General features: G+C 37.1%; 2 protein-coding genes and 1 long non-coding RNA gene across 12 annotated transcripts; 2 read left to right on the plus strand and 1 right to left on the minus strand.

The window, feature by feature from the left end:
- The first annotated feature begins 2,026 nt into the window (after positions 1-2,026).
- Positions 2,027-3,095, plus strand: LOC103715639 (uncharacterized). The gene is made up of 2 exons (XM_008803329.5): positions 2,027-2,188; positions 2,778-3,095. The coding sequence occupies exons 1-2, from the start codon at positions 2,107-2,109 to the stop codon at positions 2,945-2,947; spliced, it is 252 nt and encodes an 83-aa protein (XP_008801551.3). The 5' UTR covers positions 2,027-2,106; the 3' UTR covers positions 2,948-3,095.
- Positions 3,096-9,988: 6,893 nt separating this feature from the next.
- On the plus strand, positions 9,989-15,806 carry LOC103715640 (uncharacterized). 10 transcript variants are annotated; one of them, XM_088708613.1, is made up of 7 exons: positions 10,017-10,324; positions 12,160-13,565; positions 13,808-13,858; positions 13,934-14,032; positions 14,601-14,756; positions 15,209-15,324; positions 15,435-15,806. In XM_088708613.1, exons 2-6 carry the CDS (start codon positions 12,228-12,230, stop codon positions 15,290-15,292), a joined length of 1,728 nt encoding a protein of 575 aa, XP_088564739.1. In that variant the 5' UTR covers positions 10,017-10,324; positions 12,160-12,227; the 3' UTR covers positions 15,293-15,324; positions 15,435-15,806. The 10 variants fall into 10 exon arrangements, with proteins under 10 accessions (XP_088564736.1, XP_038985671.2, XP_088564739.1 ...); XM_039129744.2 differs by having other exon boundaries at positions 10,019-10,309; XM_088708614.1 differs by lacking the exon at positions 15,209-15,324 and having other exon boundaries at positions 10,141-10,324; positions 12,160-12,243; positions 12,488-13,565.
- A 2,139-nt stretch (positions 15,807-17,945) lies between these two features.
- Positions 17,946-19,117, minus strand: LOC148700336 (uncharacterized). Its single transcript, XR_015971977.1, has 2 exons — positions 18,990-19,117; positions 17,946-18,157 (listed from the first exon to the last, which is right to left on the minus strand). It is a non-coding gene; the product is annotated as an uncharacterized LOC148700336 (long non-coding RNA).
- Positions 19,118-23,177: the final 4,060 nt, after the last annotated feature.

Genomic DNA, 23,177 nt, shown 5'->3' on the forward strand with positions numbered 1-23,177 from the left:
GGTGCTTTGATTGGTCGACAGAGTTGATGGATATGATTTTGATACGCAGCGAGTCATCAGTTATAATCCAACTTTTATTAATAAATTATTAAAAATTAGTATTTTCATCGTACCGTGTCATCAGATCCCAACAAATTTATAATGTCACATCGTTTGCGTTCTTTACTGCCTTGTCCACAGAAGGAAAACACATTTTCCTCTTTAACAATGATATCTAAGTAATCAATATCGGCACGTAGAATCATTGATCATAGGAAGACTATTCTAGACCATCTATTTTTATGATTTTTTTCATAAATATTCTTATAAATATCAAATTTTATATAAATATTCTTTCAAAATTAATATTTGCATATATATATACTTTCGTAATATATTTATTTTGTTATTCTATTTTTTATTCTTATTTTTTATATATATTCACACTATCTAACGTCGTTAAAAAAATTAACGGTTTAAAATTAAAATAACTAAAAAATATCCTTAATGGGTAGATGTACAAAAATAAATATAAAGCAAACGCAATGAAAGACAAAAAAATAATTTCAAAATTTTATTTATTTTTAATTAAAATAAATATGATTTTTATTAATGATGTTAGAAGAATCATTATATTAGGATCATTTATGCAAAAACAGTATTTTATGATGTTATAGAAATAAATATAAATTTTAAAAAGGTATTTACGTTAATTTGAATTTATCAAAAATATTCATGCAAAAAAAAAATTTGTATAAAAAAGTGATAATCTCTCTAAAAAAAAATATAGGAAGAAATTCTTGAATACATGCAAAGGACTTTTGTATCAATATATATATATATATATATATATATATATATATGCCCCTAGTTATAGGGTTTTTATCATTTGTTTTATTATTGTTATTCAGGATCCATCAAGTGATGTTGATGGAATTAATTTTTTTTTTTTAGGATGGATGACTCACACATGATGAGTACAAATATATTCAACAAAATTAAAAAATAGTATATTATAGAGCATACATGGCAGCACTTCATTTTAGTCCATAAAATATAATTTATATGGCTGGCCGCATAGCCGGCGATTCAATGCGCGAGAGACAGACGAACGAGAGCAGAGAGTACGGTGGAGTGGTACCAGATACGAACTTTGCCTCACGGTCCTCCATCCCCATGAATCGACACGTGTCCCGGCGTTTTGCAGTCCGTGAAGCCCGTTAAGCCGGCTGGCATTGTCGCACGTGTTCCTCGACGTCGGCACGAGGACCGCCTCGGGTCCCCCGTCCGAGCGCAAAAAAAAAAAAAAAAAAAGGGAAGCCTCTACGTGGCGGTCGCTTCGTCCTCACTCGCGGAGCCGACGACCCGAGCGGAGACCGGCAAACCGGAACCCGGAAAATTAAGAGGAGGGGGACAAAGGCACGAGAATTAATTGCCTACGCTGCGTCCATCAGCATCGCCATGAACGCGGCCAATCATGAAATAAATGAGCCCTCGCTGGCTACCTACACAGCCACGTGGCGCCCGATCTAAAGGACCAGGAGAGGAAACTGGACCATATTGTTAAAAAATAATTTTTTATTAATATTTTCCTAAATACTAAATTTTATATGAATACCTACTTAAAATTAGTATTTACATATATAATTAATATTTACTATTCCATTTTTTTTAATTTTTATTTTTGCATATGTACCCCTTCATCTTGTTAAAAAATTAATGGTTTCAAATTAAAACAACTAAAATATATTTAATGGATAGATATGTAAAAAAAATATTTACAAAACAGTAGACAAAAAATATTTATTTTATTTTTAATTAAAATAAATATAATTTTTATTAATGGTGTTGGAAGAGCTAATAAAGGTATTTATGAAAAATAGTATTTTATTAAAGTAAGAAATAAATATAAATTTTAAGCAGGTACTTATGTAAAATTAAATTTTGAGAAGAGTTTTTATGAAAAAATAATCAAAAAACAAGTGCATAAAGAGGGTGGGACGAGGCGACGTGTCGAGATCTGGAGCAGATTAGGCGGCGCACGCCAAGCGACGGTCGAGCAGCTTCTTTTAAAGCGAGGCTGCGTCCAGATGGCAGGGGGCGAGAGAAAGCGGTGCGCGGAGGAGGATGGAGTGGTGGCGCCGGGTGGTGGTGCCGGTGAAGCGAGCGCTCATCGCACTCGCCGCCCGCATCCGGCCCCGGAAAGACGGTGAGATCCTTCTCTCTCTCTCTCTCTCTCTTCGTCGCCAAGTTGGCGCCTTGCGAAATCCGATGATGGGCACGGCCAGCACCGCGGGCCAATGCGCGCGATCGGATCTCCCCGCCCGTCCCCCAGCTGCCGGGCACCGGCGAGGGAGCTTTTATCAAAATCTTTAATGATTCGCTAGAGTCCATTCTGGTCCGTGTGATCTCTGAAACAATCTGTCTCTCTTCCGTTTTTCCCGGGTTCTTTCCACAATTTCATGTTTTTACCAGGCAATTTTGTTCGAGTTTAATTTTCGTATCAGTGATCACACTTTATGTCTCTTAGTTTACTGTAGTTTATAGAAATTTTGTTTAGTTTTATTTTTAAAAAAAAAATGGTTCGAATTTTGTTCCTATGTCCAATTCAAGAAATGCCAACCACCAAATGTCCAATTCATAATTCACTTGTGCCACCCTTCAAGGGACGCCAAGATTTTTGAGTCCAATGTGGATTATTTTATTTGATGTGTCTCTATAATTTGGCAAAGCTAGTTCTACTACTATATGGCATGGCTTGCTAAATGTGTTCATGCTCCATGTATGTGAATTGGCAGGAGGTGGGATTCTAAAGCTTCACAACGACGTCCAGAGTTGTGGGTATCGAGACGTCGAGGTGATGTGGGAGCTACTGCAAAGGTCGGAGGAGCCGGAGCCGGAGCTCTCTCATTCTTCAAAAAAGAGGCGGCCGGTTGGAAGGGTGTCGGTGTGGTCGGGCCGGACCTAGCCCAATTGAGCAACTCCGGCGTTGCAGCATGCACCAAGGGTGCTTGATCAAATCACCCTGCAGCTTGGCCATCTGCAATAATTAAGCTCGTAGGACACCCCATTGTACAGGCCTCCTCAATTTTGATATGTACAAAGTGTTAGCTACCTAGCGTATAATAAATAATAATTAAGATAAAGAGGAGAGGTGCAAGTCACAAGAGCTTCTTATCAAGAATACATAATTTTGCTTGTTGGACTCCAAAGAGACTTCATGATGCTCATTTGTGGCCTTGTAATAAACTTTTACCTATGATCGGAGCCGTCTTTATGGCTAATCTAGGAACTATTGCTCGTGCTCTTAGGATATACTCTCATCTCATATCTCCATTAGTGGTGCTAAACAAGTATCAGTAGATTGATTATTAGTGTACATCATGGGTTTGCAAGTAATTTTTGGCAAGAGCTGCATTTTGAGGTCAAAGGCTATTTCGGTTTAATATGGACACTAAATAAGACTTGCATCCATTATTTATATTTGTTGGCCCGGCCCAACAACCTGATTGCGGAACCTTGATTTTAATTATGAGATGGTTTAATTCGTTGGCAGCAATAGAGTGATCCACGACCACGACATATTGTGAGGGCTCGGTCCATTGACCGGCCCGCACACAGTTGGGCCAGGCCTATTGGCATAAGAAGAAGAAAGAGGAAAAAGAGGGAAGAAGAGAAAAGAAGACAAAGAAAGAAGAGGAAGAAGAAGAGAAGAAGGGAGGTCGGGCCGCAGGCCTTGGGCCAGCCCTTTCCCGGGCACTCCGACGAGGGGTCGCCCCTTCCTTGGGAAGAAGAGAAAGGAAAAGGAAAGAAAAAGAAAAAAAAAGAAGTTAAGAAACTGGTTCCTATGATGCTGATAGATATAATAAAGTTGTCAGCCGGATCTAGAAACTTGTGAGCAAATCAAAGTACATAGTCTGTCATAAATTTTATTGATTTCTAATTACTATTTAATTATAAGCATAAAATTATGAAATTATATTTGATATGATGTATTTTTTTAAAATTAGTATCAAGCATATGATTGTATGTGATTCATGATTTTGATTAAATGACATCCTTCATGAATACTATATTGTATACCCATGAATTATGATGATGTACAAAATTGCATGAAAATGATGTTTGTAGCATGATTATGGGTTTTACACAATATGATGCCATTATTTATCTTTCAATCTAATTATGATGTATGATTTATGAAAAGTATGAAATAATTTATAAAACTTTCAAATTGCTAAGTACGGCCCTCGCCAGCAGATTATAATAACTCAGCATATGGCTCTCGCCAACGGGTTATAATAGCTTGGCATACGGCCTTCGCCAGCGGGTTATAATAACTCGACATACGGCCCTCGCCAGCAGGTTATAATAGCTCGATATACGGCCCTCGCTAGCAGGTTATAATAGCCCCGTCAACGGGTAATAATAATTGGCAAAGATTACGACTCGGTCATGGATAATAATAGTGACCATAAATAGTTGCACTATCATCTTAGAGTACGGATTTCAAAGCATAGATAATGGCAATGTTTTATTATGCATATCTATATTTATGAATTTGCATGATTGGGCATGCATTGCTTTATGACTGCTTTGGATATATGGTATATGAAATATTTTACTTTGTTATAATTGTTATTTTTCTTAAATTAATGCATTGGCATAGAAAATATTATGCTTGATTCGATAAGATTGTGTATGGTTACTTACTGAGTCGTATAACTCACGCCACTCTATTTATTTTTTTACTGATAAATAATATTGTTAGGAGGAGAGGGCGTGATGTCCTTCATAGGTTTGGAAAAATTGTAACTTCAAATTGTTCAAATTTGTAGAGCGTTGTACCGTTTCCTATTGATGAAACATTTTATGATATTTATGAATAAAATTGTTTATTTGATATGAAATTGTTAATGTGGCTTCATGTTATTGAGGGCAAAGGATTTGCAATAGCAGAGCCGTGTTACAGGCCGAATTTGGGGCCTGAACACATACAATAATATTTGAAGTCAAAATTTTGAGAGTATTTGTGATCAAAGGTGGTAGGATTTGCGGACCATGTGGCTGCCAACCGTGGTATCGTAAGTCTGTGGGCGTGAATTATTGGGGTGTAGGAAAGTGCCTAAAGGCAACGGCTTCAGCTTTTAGGTCTGGCGTTTTCCTGGCTGGTGCAAGGCTGATACCGTAGTTTTTATGTATAAAATGCCCGTTTCAGGGGAAAAAAGAAGAAGAAGAAGAAGAAGAAGAAGAAGAAGAAGAAGAAGAAGTGCAACATGGTGGACTTTGAGATCAAATTGGATCTAGGGAGGCCTCTCTGTATATATGCTTGGCCTGGAACATTAGCACCCACCAAGTATGGCCCAAACCGGCCCATGCCGCTCTCAGCTCAGCATCTGACATCAAGGTGTCAAAAATCTAACAACCACCAACAACAACCACTATGGAGTTCGGGCCTTTGATGATAAAACTAGCACTTTTTCTCCTACCGTCCTATAGCACTCATCTATCTAAATTGACCTTAAGAAAGTTCGGGATGAGGGCTTTCAGGTGGAAAACACCATCCGAGACGCTCCACGAGCAGAAGTAGAGCTTCAAATGTCCTAAGCTATCAAGGATCCAACTACATAGATAAACTTTGCCGCCTATACCAGGATCTACCGTTCAGTAGCATCATGCACCATAAAGGGACATGATGAATGGCTACATGAGAAACACAATACACGGCCAGAAACTACTTGCTGATGGGTCCACAGTCCACTAAAACTTCCATCATCCATGGCCATATTAAGAATTACCCTAATTAATGTATGAACACCGCCAAATGACTATAATCTTTTCGAGAAAGAATAGCTAGTTGAGGGTTTTTCTCTACTGCATCCAGATGCAAGACAATTTGTCAGAGAGCTCGAAGAGTTTTCTCCTGAAATTAAGCAAATAGGCGCAGGTTAATGTTCTCTTTGCCTGCTGTTAATTATCATCCTATCCATTTCATTAGCATCAGATGTTATGCTGTGATTTTGGACCTGTCACTTCGTTAATTGTGACATGGTGAGTAGTTTCTTGTGGTTTTCATGTTTAAATATTAGCTTATTCAATTTATAATTAATATCTTCCAGCTTCATTCTAATGGAGGCTTTCGTTGCGCATCCGGTATTGTCAAGTGGCTTCCATTACGTGCATTCTATGGTCCATTGCGATTGGAACAGCCGAAGGTTTGATGATAAGGTTATTAGAATAATATTGGTTGGTCTAGAGTGAAGTAATGAGCAACAGAGAAAAAGCAGTGCAATAAGAGGGAATTAAAAAAAATATTGGTTAGATGGAAGAGGATGTTGAGGTTGACATCTAGTTAAAGAAAATACTAAATAAGACCATGGCAAATGAGAGAGTTTTTTTTTTTTTTTGGAAAAATGAAAAACAAAGGAGGCTAGCATCATCCACTCCATTAAGCAAGAAACTTTGATGAAAGCTGAAAAAGATTGGTATGTGAGATTTCAAGTACAAGAAACTGCATCAAACCCAAAACAAACATTATAGTCTCTTTCCTGTTAAGCAAATGAAACATGAACTAATATGTGTATTTTAGAATAAAATGTGGTGAATTATTAGCATTTTACTGAAAGAACAAATATGGATAAATAAAGTGATCATGATCTATAATAGATGCCATATATGTGGCTCTCCATTCAGATCCCATCGACTCTAAATTGGACAATATTTGTGAGGATCCGTGCGGGCGTGTGTTTAGTCCCACATCGGTTATTTGCTGGATAGATCTTGGGTACTTATACAGGATCAAGGAACCCAAATAATACCTTCCGGCTAGTCATTTTGGGTAAGCTCCTGGGTTGTTATAAATGGTATCAGAGTGGACCCGACCTATAACTTATGTGGACTAGGGGACACTGCAGCACGGATCCATTGGGATTGACCATGGACCGATCGTGGTGTTTGTGATTAGATTTGAATGGATTTGAACCCTTAGCCTGACGAGGACATCAGGGCTTGAATGGGGGGAGTATGTGAGGACCTGTGCGGTGCTGAACAAGTTGTGGAAGCTTGGCTTTAGTTTTCTTTCTGATCCAAGTCACAGCTCTCGTCTTCTAACTTCAAGTTTTGAGAGATTTGAACCGATACAGGATAAGCTTGGATTCATTTTGATTAGACCCACTTGCACCATGCCATCTCGAGACCCACTTACATCAGTTGGTCCCACAGAATGGGTCACCTTCTGCACCTGTCACCAATAGATGGATGATTGATTGCGCACTAGTCCCCTTAGCCGTAAGTCTATAAGCTTGAGACAAACGTGAGACGGACAATTGTAAAGTAGTTGGCTCACATCATAGGATGGTTCTGCACCACATTATCTATAATGACAAAAGAAATAAGAGAGAAACAAGTTAGGCTCCACCATCACCTCCATCCTTTTCCTCAACCACTTTTGTGCCTAAAACTTAAAATTTTCAATGCACTGGTTTACTAAAAGATCTATTCACTCATAGATATGACTAGAACTGGGTCCAAACTAGTGATCGGGTCTCTCTCTGCCTCTTTTTTTATACATCCATGAGAATCAGCAAATAAGATATTGAAAAATTTATCATCCATAGAGTAAGCTTAAGTATTAGGTCAAACTGGTCCGGTTTATTACCAAGCTAGGATTATGTCTCATTTCCGAACTTGAGCCGACCCATGAAATAGGAGTAGTTGTATTAGGTTTAAGTCAAATTCATTTGTGCTAGCTGTTCGATCCAAACTTAAGCTCATTTGCACCTTGTGTGCGTCAGCTGTCAATTGCCCTGGGATGTAAACTTAATCTTTTGAAGGGAAATGCTCTCAAAATTTAATTACATCTCTTGGCCATGACCATGAAACTAGTTGCAACCAGTCATTGCTTCACCACTGGGAAGGCATTTCTCAAGTCCATCCAGGCTAAGCCAATTTGCAATATGACCTCATATACGGGAAAGTTGGGTAAAGATAATTGGATGGCAGTCACAGGAGCTAGGATTCTTAATTATTTTGAAATTACTTATAATTAATCAATCCAATTATGGCGCTCCATTCCATCCGGAGGAAAGCTGACGAAGTAACCTACTTGCGAAAATTCCTCCAGCTTTTTCAAAGCAAAGTGGAGGCCAAATGCTGATGATCTCTTTTTCAAGTAATCATCATCCTTCTTTTATTCCTTTTTTTCTCAAAAAAAAAAAAAAAAAGCTATGCCCCACCAAGAGGAGATGCTGCCTCGAAAGGGTTCGGATTGTGTCCTTCACAAGACGTAATAATTCATCTTCTTTCGGAACATCAACTATTGAATCGCATAATATTCGCTTCAAAGTTTACGTAATTAGATAGATAAAAAAGATTCGAGTGGCGAAAAAAGATCAATCATTACACAAGATACAAGTCGAATTCCCTCAAGAGAAGGCACTTTGGAATAAAACACACGGCATAAAGAGAAGACAAAAGAAGAGGCTGGTAGATACTGTTCGAGGAGAAAGGCTGATGGCATGCTTTAGTTTGTCGATGGATTAGACTTAGCTAGTGGTTTCTTTAAGGCTCCTTAAAGTCTAATCGGTTGCTAATTAAAATACTTGTTTTTAATGAAATGGGAGGTTATCACTCATGATAAGCCAGGTTCAGCTAACCCAGTAGTAGTTTTCATTTATGAGCAGTGCTGTGTCCCACCTGTCTCTCCCTTGTCAATCCTCCGTATCATATGGCATGAGATGAGAGAAATGATGTAATTTACACTACTTATAGGATAAGTTTTATGTGTCACCTTTTTGACAGAACCATGTCAAATGGAAAATTAAAGAGGAACCTTTATAGAGAGTGTAACCTTTTTTATTATTATTTATATGATTTATGATGTGGGATCTTAGCCTACCATGCTTGTCAATGATGGAACCCTGTATTTATCCTCTTGATTACTTCAAGGTTACTTGAATCCCATAGCACATTTGTGTTGACTTGAAAATATTTACACATTCATGATGATGCTACAGTTGACCAACTAGGGTGTATGCTTAGTTTGTCAATCATTTTGGTCGGCCATACGAGTTTTGGTTGGCTCAAACATCTAATAGTTCTTTTCTTGGATGGTAATATTCTAGATTTCATCATAAGTTAAAGAAACTAATTGCGAGGGGATGCGGTAGGAATTGGCTTTAAAAAATGTGCACATATTTGTATATATTAGCATCTTGATCCTAAGTCATATTCACCTCATAAATATTGGGTCTGTTGTAATCAATATTTTGCAAGTAGGGACTTGTAACTAATAGTTGGATTGGCTTGAACCTAGTTTTGTTTACACTACAATCAAAACTCACATCTCAGCTTTATAGCTTTAAGTGAATACTTATGCTTACTCCATCGAACAGAACATGCCACAATTGCATATAGTTTGAACAATATATCTTGCTATTTATGATATCATAAGTTCCGACAAAATATTCTTATAGGCTTCTTTTTAGCATCAATGGTACGGTTGTTGCACGAGTAGAGTAGGTGATGTCAAGCCTCGTACACTATATCCTTGTATCTACTTATAGACCGAAATCATAATGAAGCAATCTTACCGCAAAGATGTTTCATCATTCACACCATTATGAAAGGAGACTCAGCCACTGTGATAAGATGGATTCAGAAAGGCCCGAGGAGGGAGCACCCCTAATTCGAGATATATGACCAATGGGCAGGAATGAGGAAGCTTTTCAGGCCAAACATATATTTAGGAAGGCGTACGGGGCTGCGAATTGGGTGGATGCTTATATGACCAGTCATTTCGATGGTACTCTATGGACCCGAGAGGGGGAGCTATTTCGAACACTCTGTGATATTTTGTTTTCGAACTTTATTGAGTGTGTCTGTAGTCGTATAGTATGACGTGCCGGCTCTAGCAGCAAAAAATAAAATAAAAAAAAAAATAATTTTTATTTGTTTGTGATTAAAAAAAAAGAAAGAATTAAATGAGAGAAGAGGGAGAGTACAAGATTTTGGGCGGACGATCGGCCCGCGGCTCCCATGTGCGGTCCGCAAAAGCGTGGGCACTCCCCGGCCCCATCTCCCCCAATCGTGACGCAGATCGCACGGCCGAAATCCGATCTCTCGGGCGCTCAGGTTTGGCTGCTACGCGTTTCGTCTCCACTTGGACATTGCTGGGTGCGGGGGTATGAAAAGCCTCGGATCTCCTTTGTTCGGCTTGTTTCATCTCTCTCTCTCTCTCTCTCTCTCTCTCTGTGAGCCGCGCGCGTACGCACACAGCGGAGCGATCGATTCGGCGTCGCCTCTTGCGTGTCCGGTACGCTGCCACCGAAAGGTATGGGGCAAAAAGGTGGTATTTTCTCTCCTATTTTTGTGTTCCATTTTATGTGATCGGTTTTGAATCTCTTCTATCTGAAAAATTTCAGCTTTTCTCTGATAAATATGGAAGTTTCGCCTTTTTGAACGGATCAGAGCTTTGGGTTGCCCTCTTTTGCTCTGCTTTCTGTCGTGTTGTCCGGCTTTCTCTTTTGTGGATGATTGGATATGTTGCTTTAATTGGACTTTGTGTTTTTTTTTCCTTCTTCTTGGTGAAGGGATGATCTTTCTTTGTCATTTAGCGATCCTCATTGAAGATTATTTCCAAGCAAAAAACTGTTTTCAATCTGTTCTGTTTGTCAACCACCCATGAAAAAGAACTGGGGAAGGGGAGTCAAGTTGATCTCTTTTGAGATGTATGGCCTATTGGATATATTCATGTTGTATTATGGTGGCTGATCCTTTGAGATGCATGGAATATTGGATAGCTTCTTTCATCGATTGATCAAAGATTCTGACTTCGGAATTTGTTTATGTATCTTGGGAAAAAACCCATCCCAACATGTTCCTGAATTAGAGTTGTGTTTGATGGTACAAGATCAGATATGTGAGCTCCTTTAGAAACTTAATTTTTTGTTCTTTTTTGAACCATGGTTGTGGATGTTTTCATCTTTGACAGGTACTGTTATCTCTATGTATTATGTTTTGTCTGCTCTATGTATGATTGCCAGTACTATGCCAAGTGAATGGGTTTAATCAGCCTTTACATAATTTTTTTCCTTGAAATATGTTTCGTTTTCCACAAGAAATTTTAGTGCTGTGTTTTATTGATGATCTGCAGCACCTGGGTGTGTGGTACAGTAGATTTATATGTTGGCATATCACTCAACGCTGTGATAAGTGCAAGGCATCAACGTATCAACGATTACAGAGATGCCCAGTTGATATCCTGAAACTTCTGCAAATATATCCCACTTTGTAACAGAAAAGCACAAAATTCTGCCCTTTCTTTATGATACATGTTCGACACGTATGTAAGTTGGATGCATCATATCATCATATGGGATGATGTCTTGCTATATAAAGTTCTCCTTGGAAGATGAGCTTAGAGATCTTAAAGTCTAAGGATTTCAAGAAGGGTTATGTCTAAGTCTAGTACAATTTTTTTGGGGGGGTGTTTGTTTTATCTCGCAAGCTTGAAATATGGGTAGTAGCCTAACTCATGTTGTTTGCCAATCAATACTATATTCTGTCTGTACATTCCATTTGAATTTGTTTTCTTTTTGATATTTTCTCAATCGCCTTCATTTTATTCTGGTTCCCAAATTGCTTCTGCCTACAACTTGCACAAGTCAGAAAGCTGTGAAAACAAATAAAAAAAATTTCTGTAAGACTCTGGGAGCAGAATAGAAAGCATGATAAACTTGTATTAGATTGACTTTTGTTTGCAAGATTTATGTTATCTTTTGTGTGATGTATGTTTCAGGTATTAAACATAAAATAGAAGAGACGATTGTTGTGTTTATTTAATTAGTTTTTCAAATCCTTTCTTATAAATAGCTGTTTTTTTTCGAGGGTTCTACTTCTCGCTCATGACAATTGGTTTTGTAGTTTTTCCTTTTTTCCCCGATATCTGCAAGCACTGATTTTACAGTTTTTATATAAGGCATTTGCTAACTCTAGGATCTGCCCTTCTGGTTATTTGTTGTAACATCTGACTCGTTACCTTTTCCCTATTGGAGCGGGACTCCATGTTCTTGCTACAACACTATGTATTCCTACTTGCTTTGTTCCGACTATTTTCCTTAACGTAATTAGAAAATTCCATTCCTGCTGTATTTCTTTACAAATTCAAGTTGCCACTTGCAGAACTGAGGAACTATCCTATACTGGAGAATTGAAACCTGCGATGCTTATCTCCACATTTTGATTTTCAAATGGATGAAACTATGGGTAAGAAAGTTGCTGAAGGGCATGATTTTTCTAGTAGAGGGTCCAGCATTGTTTTTAGAGACCAAAATCATGATGCTAGAAGCATTCAGTATTGCAATAGATTAGGATGCAGCACCAGGCTTAATTCCATTAAAGGAACCCAAATTGGCAACATAGAAAAAGCCAAATATGTAAAGGCTTCTTTTCATTCTACAAGCAGCAAGACCACCACAGGAGACTCTTCTAAGTCAATATCTTCTTGTAGTGGCTACCGAAAGAATTTCCAGGACAGACAGAAACAAACATTACAACGAGAGAAGGCTATAGCAGAAACTAGTAACAGGCAAGGGAAGATTGAAGATTCGGAGTGCAATGACACGCAGGGTTTCCTAGAAGATTTCGATGTCAGATCAAAGGATACAGAAGATTCAGAATTTTCAGAATCCAATCCCACATCAGCTGGCATTCAGACAGCGCTGCCAGATTCGAAGGATCTTGGGTTTCCAATTCTTGAAGGGTCATCTATGAACACAACGGAGTCGTCAGGTAGCTGCACCATTGCATCAAGTTCAAAACCTTGTAAGCAAATTAAACGTCAACTAGGTTCTGGCGATCGGGTTGTATCTTCAAGATCCTTTTTCCGGCATTCGGCTTATGCATCTAGAAACTCTGCTGATGCTGCTAGACCTGCTTCTCAAGTTCTGGGTACAGGGGTGCATAAGTGTGGCCTTAAAACTGTAGGGGTATCAGATGTTCTTCCTTCTGGTTGTTCATCATCTGACTTCAACTGCGATAGGCGGACTGATGCAGTCAGGAAGAGACCCTCTGGTAGAGAGAGTTCTGCTGCCAAAAGCAAGGGTGAAAGTGGCCCCTCAACTGGAAGATATCTAGGTTCTACGCAGACTGGGATTTCTGACTCTGGTCGATCTCTTCCACAACAACTAAAGCCTCAGCAAAATTTCATAAGGACTGGGAACCGACCTAGTAGCAGGGATAGTGGAGTTTCAGTTAGAACCCATCGAGCATCTACTGGGGATGCTAGAAGAAGGCTATCCGAGCAAGGGGTCAGCGATATCCTTCCAGTACATGAGCCTATTATGATCCCTCACTTGCAGCAGAATCGAGTTTCTATCCAAGAAACTGTTCCAGAAAGCTCATCACGTTCATTTTCCGTAGAGCTGCCAAATGTCTTGGTTAGTTCGTCTGAACATCCAGGTTCAGGTAGCCGGGCTAATCGAAATAGAATGGTTTCTCGTCCTGAAGGTAGCGGCACACATATTTCCAGCAGCACTTTGGGAGATAGAGATGGCTACAGACACTTCAACATGGACAGAATTGCAGAGGTCTTTATACAACACTTATGCAACAGCAAATCCTTGTCATATATTTTAGTTGTGCATGGTTATTAGGTGCAATCACCATATTTTCTCCAGTCCACAGTTCTGCTAGAGTTCATTCATAGAGGATTCATAGATTGAATTAGTTTTTTTTTTTTTTAACTTGCTATATACGCGGTAATTGTGTAGTGACTATAGAATGGTGTCCGAGAAATTGAACTTGAATAATGACTCATGACGCATTACAGGTATTGCTGGCTCTAGAGAGGATTGACCAAGATGAGGAGTTAACATATGAGGTTGTTGCTCTGTGTTCTACTTCCCCACATCTTATTTTTGTTTGTTTACTAAATGAGTTTTTTTTTTTTGTGCAGCAAGTATTGGTGCTAGAAACAAATTTGTTTTTAGGGGGCCTGAGCTTCCATGATCAGCACAGGGACATGAGAATGGACATTGATAATATGTCCTATGAGGTATATGCTTTGTCAGCATATCACACTTAAATTTCAGACTTCTGTCTTTTTGGCCAAGTGTTCATTTCAATATAGAATTTGGGCTCTCTCTTTTTTTTTCTCTCTCTCTCTTTTTCTTTTTGCTTTATTTTTTTGCATACACTATCCTCTTGTTCAACTTTTCCAGGAAAAGTTGTTTTTTTTCTTTTTTGAGAAGGCACTAGTGAAATTCTGAGGGCCCTGATTCTTCCGCTAACTACAAGCCTTTCTGTACCATATGACCAGATAGTTCTTTTCTATTTTGGCCTGGATCTTTTCATCTGCCCTTCTGCCTGAAACGTGTATTTAGCAGTCAAAAATTTGCACTCATTTTGGATAGCATAGCCATTGATTGGTTGCCATCATATAATTCATAAAATTCTTTCGATTTCCCAAGTTGATAATTTTAGTACGAGGGTTTCTACATGTGGGAAGTTCATGCTCTGTTGACCAGTAGAAAGGTTGTTATGATATTGATGGTTTATCTTAAGGGTTGTCCTTTAGTTTTGAATGGTACTGGTGTCCGAGAAGCTCAATGCTTGTTGAACAGGAACTGTTAGCCCTGGAGGAGAAGATGGGTACTGTCAGCACAGCCCTTTCAGAGGAGCAATTGTCAAAATGTCTTAAGAGAAGCATATATAGACCTGCTTCTGAGGTCTTGGGAATCATGGATTCTGGTGATGACACTGAATGCAGCATATGCCAGGTACTTCTGATACTCACCGTAATGCAATGAAATTAGTTTTTAATACATGCCATTTCCTATCTGTAAGACTTTGTTACAGAATTCTTATAAGAAAAACTTCTTCAGCTTCACATTCTGATGAAGGCTGGGGAAACCATTTTACAGATTAGCAACTTTAGCCCATTTTATATGCCTGATGTTCATCGTTGCAAAGTCATGAAGGCCATTCTTTCGATATTAATTGATACAGCATCTGTCTTGGTGCATTCGGGATCAGTCCTTGCATTTGGTGGTTTTTCATTGACTACTGGTTGCTCTCTAAATTTTGCCGCAATTGGAGCTGCATGAACCATATTATTGTGTATGGCCCATGTTATACTACATCTTGATTCATCTTTACCTAACACCAAATCTATATATACTCCATTCCTTCTACTTGATCTTTAATGAATACCAGAGTGTGCCCATTATAGGCTGATCGAAGCAATATGACCGTGGTAAATGGGCTCATAGTGCATTGCATGATGCATATCCATACATTGCTCGAGGATACCTAAGCAGATTTAACAAAAACTTGCTTCGCAGATCGGTATATGTTTGAATGTTCCTTTTCGGTATTTAGCTAGAATGTGTTGAAAGTATTTAGACTGTTAGAATATCTCTTTTCTCTAAATTGGATGATGTGCTTTTTCCTTTCAGGAAGAGTATGTCAGTGGGGATGAGATAGGCAAATTGGCATGCGAGCATCGCTTCCATGTGGCCTGCATCCATCAGTGGCTTCGGCAGAAGAATTGGTGCCCAATTTGCAAAGCATCTGCCATTCCCTCCTAGAGAACATCCAAAGTGAAGAAGCAAATCCTCTGTGTCTGAACACTGATCAGAGGCTTCCTGTACAAAGAATCTTTTCACATTCCTCCTAGAAAATAAACCTAGGATTGCAGGACCTTATCTCAGGTTCTAGTCCAAATGTCAATCTGCATTTTTTGAAAACCCTTTAGTAGAACTGTTCATAAGGGTGTCATCTTCTGTTTCATTTGATTGTTCATATATAAGGATATCTCTTCTGTTTCATTTGTCCTTTTTTTTTTTACTCCTATAATATTAATCAACACAAAACAAAAAAAAGGAAAAACCATATGCAAATCTCTTTTTTTTTAGCGAGAAGCCCAAGTTCTTATATCAGAAAGCTGACATCCACTACAGAGTTATGGCATAGTAGAGGAGTCCAACTAAAATAGTAATCTTTTTCTCTTAAGAGTGACAAGGCATGCCGTCTGATAACTGGAATTCTCCTAACAAAGTCTCTCGATTTGTATGGGAGGTCATAGCTAAGTAACTTCGCCGAGCCTTCCTGTCCTGACACTAAATTGTCTCATTTTATTTGCTATTAGTCATCACTTCTCCCCCCATGGGGCTAAATTCTGCTGGTGAGGTGTGCTGGGAATGGGAGAAAAATGAGCTAAACCACAAGAAATTTTAGCTCAAGGATCGAAACCAATCTAATTTGCAAATAGTCAGATTAAAACTAACATAGGCTGGTTTGCGAACTTGAAATGGACATAACTTCTAGAGCTCAGCCAATTATAAAAAAAAAAAAAAACAGCTAACTTGTAGAGCTCGACTGGATCTGAAATACAGCCCAATACTACTTGCAAAATGGGATCTGGAATAGGTTAGGCACGGTCAAACCATCTTATACCTATTTTTTGATCATAGGCTGTTCTATGCCTTCTTGAAATAAACTTATACACATTTTACATTTTTGGATTATACCTCTGGAATTAATTTATATTATCTATTATATTATATAAATGTTATAATATAACAATCAACATAGCATTACCAGCATCAAATATTTATTTTAGTATTTCCATAAATATTATAGTATCATGCTATTATGTTATAGTATAATATTATATTATAATATATAATATCTAAAAATAACTTGGTATGCCATAATAATTATTAATATTAGTTTTGAATATAATATTATTATGATAATATTGTATATGTTATAACAAATAATTAATATTTCTTATATTACTAGAAAATTAATGTTAAAATATTGTCCATATGATATAACATTATATTATAATATTATGTTATAATATAATATAATATCTTAGGTCATAAAAACATACAATAATAGGTATATTATATTAATATTACTACAATAATGTTATCATGTTTAACATTTCCTATTAAATTTTAATGTTGATATTATAGTAAAATATCATTATACAAAATTCTATCAATATAACAAAATAATATCCCATCGTAAGATGATATCATAGCATTATTACCTAATATTAATATAGAGTAGAAAATATTAATAATATCGCCATATAATATATTTCATTTATATTATGTTCATTGAATATTTATTCTTTAATCGCTATCTAATATTACTCTTTAATGTTAATATTATGTTTAAAATACTAATATTATCACACAAGCATATTATAATTGGTCAAAAATAGTTTTATTATTTCAGAAAAAATTCACAGTCTTTCAATTTTTAACTTATTCCAAAAATAGCTAAATAAAATTTGGCATAAGTACCTGAGATAGCTACGCTGCATAGCATAGCTTTCCTTATTCTCAGCTCCCACATGATCCTACAAAATGCCACCTAAAAGATTTAAATACTATTTGAATGTCTGGTAGAAGGAATCCTTTATCCATTTATGGTGGGTTATTGGTTGGGAAAACGGGTATTTTTCATTTAAAAAAATTTTTGGACTATTTTCCCAAAAAAGAATTTTTCAGACTTAACAACCCTAAAAAAACGTGAATACCATAAAGCACGTTTTAGGGAAACTTGCAGACTATTTTCCAAAAAAGAAAACTTCTCAGACTTAACAACCCTAAAAAATGAATACAATAAAAAAGGTTCTAAGTAAACTTTCAGATTATTTGCTGAAAAAGAAAACTTTCAGACTTAACAATCCTAAAATAAACATCAATACCATAAATCTTGTCATAATGAAACTTTCAGACTATTTGCCTCAAAGGGAGACTTTTAAGACTTAACCACCCTAAGAAAACATGAATACCATAAATCACATTTGAAGGAAACCCTCACACTATTTGCCGAAAAAAGAAAACTTTTTGACTTATAACCCTAGAAAAATGAATACCATAAATCACATTTTAAGAGGAACACAAAAGCCACCTTTTTGGGATTGTGCGATCATGGAGCCTGCGCTATGTCATCAATGTTTATTCAAATATAATGTATTCAGGCATCCAAACAGGCCCTTAAAACTGAACTGACCTGTTCCAACATTCAACCGGTCATATTTATTCAGACAAAGCAAACTCCACTCAGAATCCAGGTGAAGCTGATTTATTTTGGCTTCCTTGCCTTTTTGTCCATATGTATGTCATGCTGGCCGCTGCCATTCTAGTTTTCCAAATGACTGTTCACAAGACAGAGAAGATGTATGGATTTACTCAAAACAAACGCCCAAAATGCTTGAACAAATTATAAGTAAAATATTAGGTGTGCTAGTATGATATATCAAATATCATCATAGCTGAGCATGACAGATCCATCTCGACACAGTTTAAAATTTCAGAGTTTCAATTTTCCAAATGAGATTACAAGAGATGAAAGTATATTTGTCGATAAAATGCAAGCTTAAAAGGATATACCTTGAAAATTTCAGACTTACTTTTTGATACTGACAAAGATTTTTCAGTGAATAAAATCGCAAAGCATTAAGAAAATACCACTAAAAAAACAATACTTTTTAGTGGCTAAGGAGAATTTTTCCTTCTAGAGCTTCTCAAAGTCCCTGCAAACTCATCACTCATCAAGGAATTATACTATAAGCAGAACATCCAAGTGACGCATTCAAAGTCCAAAGACTAGTCCACCAGTTTAATTAGGTGTATTTGAGTCCAAAGGATTGTTCACCAATATAAATGAAGAAGTAAATTCCCATGGACTGTTAATTTCAACAATATATTAGAAAAAAACAGGAACATCATTCACATTGAACGGTTTGATTTGAAGCCAAGAAAAAATTGAAGATAAACATATATTACACAATTCCCGAGTCATTAGCTTTTTTTTTTTTTTTGAGTGGAGGAATTTGGCAGAGTCCAATCCATATTAATAAATAACTAGACTATCAAAAAAAGTTAAGGCCTCAAATAGTACTGGAACATTTTGCAGAGGTTAAAAGGGCACAAAGCCACCAATTATGAATCTAATGCAGCATCTGAGATCAGAGAACCACATCCTACCTGAATACCAAACCAAGAAACACCTTTAGTAGCAGCATGTTCCTCCACCTTCATAGAGATTCGAGATGCATTTTGCTGATCTGCAGAGAAGTAATAATTTTTTTACCATCAACTTCCTGAATGGCACTGTGAATTTGTTAAGTTTCAGTTACAATATCAAGTTTGGTTCCATCAGCAGAATAGCAGGTACCTTGTATTTTTTGCAAATTGCATAATTACTTGTGAGGCAGAGGGCTTTTTCTCTGAAGTTGGCAAAATAAACTTGATAAAGTCTCTTAAAATTTCCGCAGAACATCTAGAAACAAAACTAAGATACGAGATAAGAAAATGTATACATAAAATTAAAACATGACGGAAAAATGAAGTAGAAATATGCTTACAGCATTATTTGCACCATTGACTTGAAACATATGTTACAAACTCTAACTCCCCATTCACCGATGTTCTTCCACATGGCATCTGTAAGTGTGTCGTTGTGTTACAGGAAGTAAGGAGTAGCCATGACCAATACAACCCATTTTATCCATTTAATAGAACTGACTGTCAGCACTGAGTACCATTTTACAATTCAACTCTTGGGAACATCAACTGCCTTGAGCCATACAACCTGAGAGGGGAATCATGTTAGCTCAGCTTCTGAAATGCTCCATACAATCTCTCCCATCAAAATACTTTGGATTGCCCCTTTATGATCACCAGTTACGCAGGGCAGAGGGGGAACCTCTCATTGACAGAATCGATCGATGTCTTGCATTCTGGAAGGGTCAGCTCGTCTTCGGGTCGACCATTAGTCTTATTGCAATCAGACTTGTCAGCTATTCCAACATATGACATGCCCTTTTTCTGGCTTCCTGATTGGGTGATTCACTGCCTTGATGCCATTAGAAGAGATTTCTTTTGACATGGCTCAAATGATATCTTTCTTTGATGCTATTCCAACATATTACGTGGAAGATTATCGGGCATCCCTTTGTTGACCATTCAGTAAGGAACCATGGCAGGTCTTCAAGTTCAGCACCATATCATAGGTTGGCCTGGCTTCATGAGATCACTCTAGACTGTTTAGAGACAGCAGCAGGTGCCAAAGGACATATGGAGGTTTGGGACATTGTTGTCTGGCTCTTTGTTGGCTCTGTGGTCAGAGAGGAACTCTTGCATTTACTCAGGTAACCAGAGGTCACCACAGGATGTTCTGTTTTCTATCAACTCCTATAACAGCCCATGGACCACTTGAATCTCTTCTCAGTCAAGCTCTAAGACAGAGATCAAGAGACTGCTACCTTTTTGAGGCCTGGATCAAGGTTGATCCAGGCCGACATGTCTACCAATTTAATGATGTACAAAGATTATTTCGAAGAGGCATTCCCTACATGTTTAGACTTAATTACCCTAAAATTATCCAAAAATACAATTCAGTCATCGCAAACTACAAAGCACTAAAATTTTCTTCAAATGAAAATAGCATGACCAATTATGCACCTTATAGTTCAAATGCAGTAACAGATTCTTTTGCCTCTTTGCACTTCAAGCATACAAAGAGAAGCAACTCCAGAAAAACAAAATAAATAAATTTCATTATAATCAGATTAGATACAGAATTCTGTAGAATACATGTTAAGGTGTTAAAAAATTTATGTAATTGCTTCAATCATTCTTTTTAGAGCTTTAAGTCTACCTCTTGTGGTATCCATCTTTACTCTGCAATTTCCTCAGTCTTAGCCAAAGTTGTCTACTAGGTTGCACATATGAGCCCAACAACATTGCTGGGACTCATTTTAAAGTGCAAAAGAAGAGAGGGAAAAAATTATACTTGAAGTGGTACTGAAGTCTTAGGGCTAAAGAGTTGAGCTGTAAACTTTGTAACAAACTGAAGCATGAGAAATCTGCATAAAAAAATGCACGAACAACATGAAGAAAATGAGATAGATAGATAAGGAGAGAGAAATAGCACAAATGGAGCAAGAAATAGACACAACAAAAGGTCCCTAAGCTTCACATTTGTGATCTAAAATCTATAACCCATCCATCCTTATTGTTTACCTCAGTAAAATCATACATAGTGATGAAAGCTTTGCATAAGCTGCTGGCAACTAGGTTTTTATATAAATGTTTTTTTTCTTGTTAGAGCCACCTTACAAGACTTCCCACAAATTTGCAGCTCCCTATTTGCAGGCATATAAGAATATTTTCAAGATCTTCATAGTAAATACCAAAATATTGCAAGTCAAATTCCTGCAGGGTCTATCAACAAAATGAACCAACATTTCTAAAGCAGGCTGATTGGAGGAAAGAACCTTACAAGTAAGAAGAAAAGGATCCTCCTCCATTATTTCTAATATCGCAAGATAAGAAAATTAATAAGTTATCAGCAAAAAAGCATGGTCAAATGAATATAGAAACCACAAACTTTTAATATAACAAAAGAATCTAATGAAACTTTAGTTAAAGATTTGCAGAAGATGTAGTCAGCAAATTAGGTCAAACTAACAATTTGAAATATGATGAACTACAGATAGGAGACAGAAATAGAAAGTACAGATGTGATTCTCTTAATTAATCAGAAAAAATATTGATAACATAACATAAAACGTTAAGCAATGGGAAAAAGAAGAGCAAAGGGTCAGAGCAAGCAAAAAAGAAAAAAGAAGCAATTATAAGAAAGACAAAACTCAATGCAATCATCTACCCACTTATCTTGAACAAAATAGGGTTGCCAACTCATACTCTGCCATATGACAAACTAGAATTGCATTTGCTGTTAGAAGGTAGCAAGCAACATTTATATGACAGGAAGCAGATGTATCGGGATTTTATTCATTTTTTTCAGCTGAATAAGTGGTTTTAGTCATAAGACAATATCAACAAGTGTAAATGTGAACTTTTAGATCCTGGTCCCATCCTTTATGGATATTTGGAGATACTTATGGGCATCTTCAAACATGAGACAACTCTGCTCTCAGGGATAATTGATTAATAGAAGCAAAATTGAGGGATATGTTGCACATAACTTCAATAAATACCAGCAAGTTTTGCATGCATAATTGCCATAAATAATTGGTAGTAACAACTTCATGGAAATTTTTTGAAATACCTCATTTACTTCAATTGCTCAAACAGAAGCATAGTCCTTCCATTTGTACTCAATTTACACGGATATTGGAAAACTATTGTTTAATATCTAAGAGAATTTTTTCCAAAGAAGTTTGTTCAAAAGACTAGGATAAATAATTAGATTCATCAAACATCATTTTTTAAATTCTATTAATTCAATCTGTTTGGAAAGAACCATGGCCACAAGGTTAAATTCATTCAGCAAAAACATACACATCATAGTATAGTAAGATCAGGATCATAAGGGAAGGACAGAAACGAACACCTTTGTTGTGTTTTCAGTCCTGCGGCCTCAGGACAGAGAAAAAGGAACATTTTGGTCTAGGTTATGTGCAATTAAGAACAAGAAGGGTATTTCAGTAATTGACTGATAGATTTAATGATTTTATTGTCTGTGTGTCCATATGTGCATACATGTATAGACCCATATAGACATGTCCATATAAGGATCTACTAAAACCACATCTCTCTCTCTCTCTCTCTCTCTCTCACACGCGCACGCGCGCGCACGCGCAATCTAAAATTCTTGGATATACTTAGATGTGTAAAGGAATGCACAATTTTCTTGAGAGAAATGGAGAGAATCCCATATGCACTACAATAACTTAGGTCATGATACTTGGGAATGCACCACCCAAGATTCAAACCTAGAACCTCTGGTTGCTAGCCAGAGGGGTGTGACTACTGGAGCAAGCCCCAATTTTTTACATGTTTGCATAACTTAATACTTACAGCATAAAGTTTAGACACAAATTCAGAATGCCCTTTTCCTACACCTCTACAAAAGACCTATATACAAGCCATTTTATGGCTGCAGCCTCTAAACAAGTTACTAAAAGAAAAGGTCTGCAGATAAGTATAAAGAAAAAGCCAGCCCATCCATGCATGCAAAATATAGTGCATAATTTCTATGTTTCCACCACTTAGTTCTCAAAGTCCAACAATAGCAAAGTACAATTATTGTAAGAATGAAAATTATCAATCAATAAATACATAATTTAGCTTTGTCCTGTAACATTACTTCCTATGTGTAGTAGGAAATCCTGGGCAAGGTTTAGCAAAGCCCATTGAGAGCGA

This window comes from Phoenix dactylifera, chromosome 12, assembly GCF_051530095.1.
Source record: "Phoenix dactylifera cultivar Ajwa chromosome 12, Ajwa_hap1_PhDact_Kaust_v1.1, whole genome shotgun sequence".
NCBI classification, from domain to species: Eukaryota; Viridiplantae; Streptophyta; class Magnoliopsida; order Arecales; family Arecaceae; genus Phoenix; species Phoenix dactylifera.